This window comes from Drosophila biarmipes, chromosome X, assembly GCF_025231255.1.
Source record: "Drosophila biarmipes strain raj3 chromosome X, RU_DBia_V1.1, whole genome shotgun sequence".
NCBI lineage: Eukaryota > Metazoa > Arthropoda > Insecta > Diptera > Drosophilidae > Drosophila > Drosophila biarmipes.
In genome coordinates, this window is record NC_066611.1 from 24,494,414 (window position 1) to 24,496,507 (window position 2,094).

The 2,094-nt window shown below is 50.6% G+C and overlaps 1 protein-coding gene across 1 annotated transcript; it reads right to left on the reverse strand.

The window, feature by feature from the left end:
* Positions 1–820: 820 nt before the first annotated feature.
* LOC108027504 (uncharacterized) lies at positions 821–2,094 on the reverse strand. Its single transcript, XM_017098948.3, has one exon. It carries the CDS (start codon positions 1,753–1,755, stop codon positions 889–891), a length of 867 nt encoding a protein of 288 aa, XP_016954437.1. The 5' UTR covers positions 1,756–2,094; the 3' UTR covers positions 821–888.

Here is a 2,094-nt window from a genome sequence, read left to right on the forward strand (position 1 = left end):
ACAAACGGAGAAAAGTGGCAAATTCTCAAACAAATTTAATTTCCGGCCTTCGGGTCAGATAGATTGGCAAACATCATTTATCATCTTGGGTCAATGGAGCAGGTACAGATACATTCACCGCAGAGGGGAGAATTTTCTCTCACTTTCCTCTATTCTGTTGGACCACCTTTGTTTTGGCGTGTTTCCCACGTAAATTGAACCATCAATCGAGTCAATTATTGAACTATGTAAAAGAAATGAGCAAATATTTGTAGTAAAGATATCTTTCAAAATTGCCTAATAAATCGGAGTGAACTTATTGAAATATTACACACAAAAATACTAATTCCAATATTTTGTAGCCGCCTTGTATCTTCTTTGATATTATCAATAAAAATATTAAATAAATATTTATGAGACAATTTACCTTAATTTCTCATTGTCGGGCCCTTACGCATTTCAATGTCTTACAAAATATTTTACACCAAAAAGCAAAGAGCATATACTTTGCGAGATCGCTTTGAATAATCTGCCCGTACATACATGCGTTTGAAAATAAGTTAAGATATTTCTGGCAGGGTTTCTTTTTCGACAATTTCTGCGAAAGCCCAAAAGGATGCGGTTGTAAAAAAGGATTTCGGAGGACGCAAAAAGAGTGAGAGTGGCCGCCGCGTGTGGGAAGCGTGTAGCGAGGGCAGGTAGTTCGACCTTGACTCCTGGCATTGCATAAAATTTGCTAAGCGGCCACAGGTAGGCCTGCCTGCAGATGACTCAACTGAATGCAACCAATCAACCCGCAGAAACCTCAGAAGGTTACCGGGAAAGGGAAACGCACACCGGGTTTTGAACTCAGCCCTTTGTTTATTTTAGTGATCCCGACAATTCGAGGACTTCGCCTGGGCCATTTCGCTATTCATTGGAATCGCTGGGAGTGGGCTTGGAGGACGAGGTCCTGGACTTGCGGCCGCCCTTGCGCAGCATTTTGGAGGTGGCCTGGGCGCGCGGAGCGGGGTGGTAGGGCGGCGCCTGTCCTGGCGAGGACTCCTCGTGGGGAATCTCCTCGCCTTCGCCGTCGATGAAGCCCGAGTGCCCGGTCTTCCGCTGGGGCGTCTGGGTGACTATCCGCTTGCCCTCGCCGGTCCAGTAGACGCCCTCGATGTCGCCCTCGCGGACCTCGTGGACGTCGAAGTTCTCCTGCGGGTCCTGGGGCTCCCTGGCCTCGGCCGCCTCCTCGCCGCCCTCCTTCTCACTGGCCTCCGGCTGCTTAGAGCCACCCGATTTGTGGCCACCACCATCCTGATCCCGATCCGCGCCGGCGGTCATCCGCACCTCGCGCATCTCGTTCAGCTCCTCGTCGGTGAGATCCTCCACGGATATTTCGCGGGAGCGCGTCGTATAGGGCTGATCCTCCTCCTGCTCCTCCGCCAGCTCCTCCTCCTGCGCTTCCCGGAGTTCCTGGGTCTCCTGCAGGGCCTCGCGCAGCTCCCTCAGCTGCATGGCCAGCCGGCTGCGGAACTCCTCGTCCTCGTCGGCGTTGAAGTGCAGGCTGCGATCGCCCGTCAGCAGGGGCAGGAACCTGTGCGGCACAGGACGCCCGCCCAGGAGGTTCAATCGCCCGTGAAGCAAGCGGCCCAGTAGGTCCAGGCAAGGACTCTTGGCCACAGGGCACGCCGCCAGGGCCTCCTCCACGTGGAGGCTCCTCTGGGGGCAGGACTTCAGGGGGCTGAGCAGGGCCAGGGCCCGGGAACAGCCTCTTCCAGAAAGCGATCGTTGCATTTTACGTTTTTGCTTTTCTTAGATTTTTTTCGATTGGTTTTCGATGGTTTTACAATGTTTTTCGATTTTACAGTGGTCGTTTGTTATATGGTTTTTCGCGCGGCTTTACTTTTTGGCTTTTTCTTTTTATTATTAATAATGGGAGGCAGCTCGAAATTATCATACGCTGTTTAGAATTTTGCTATTGCATCTGTTTCTTTGGGTTTCAACGGACAATTTTTGAATGAGAAATTTTATTGGATTTTCTTCGAAATTATAAACTATTGAGCTCAAAAATGTAGTTTGTTGTTTAGGAGTCGGGGTCCAGCTTACGACTGACGATCTGGCGTCTCGATGTGG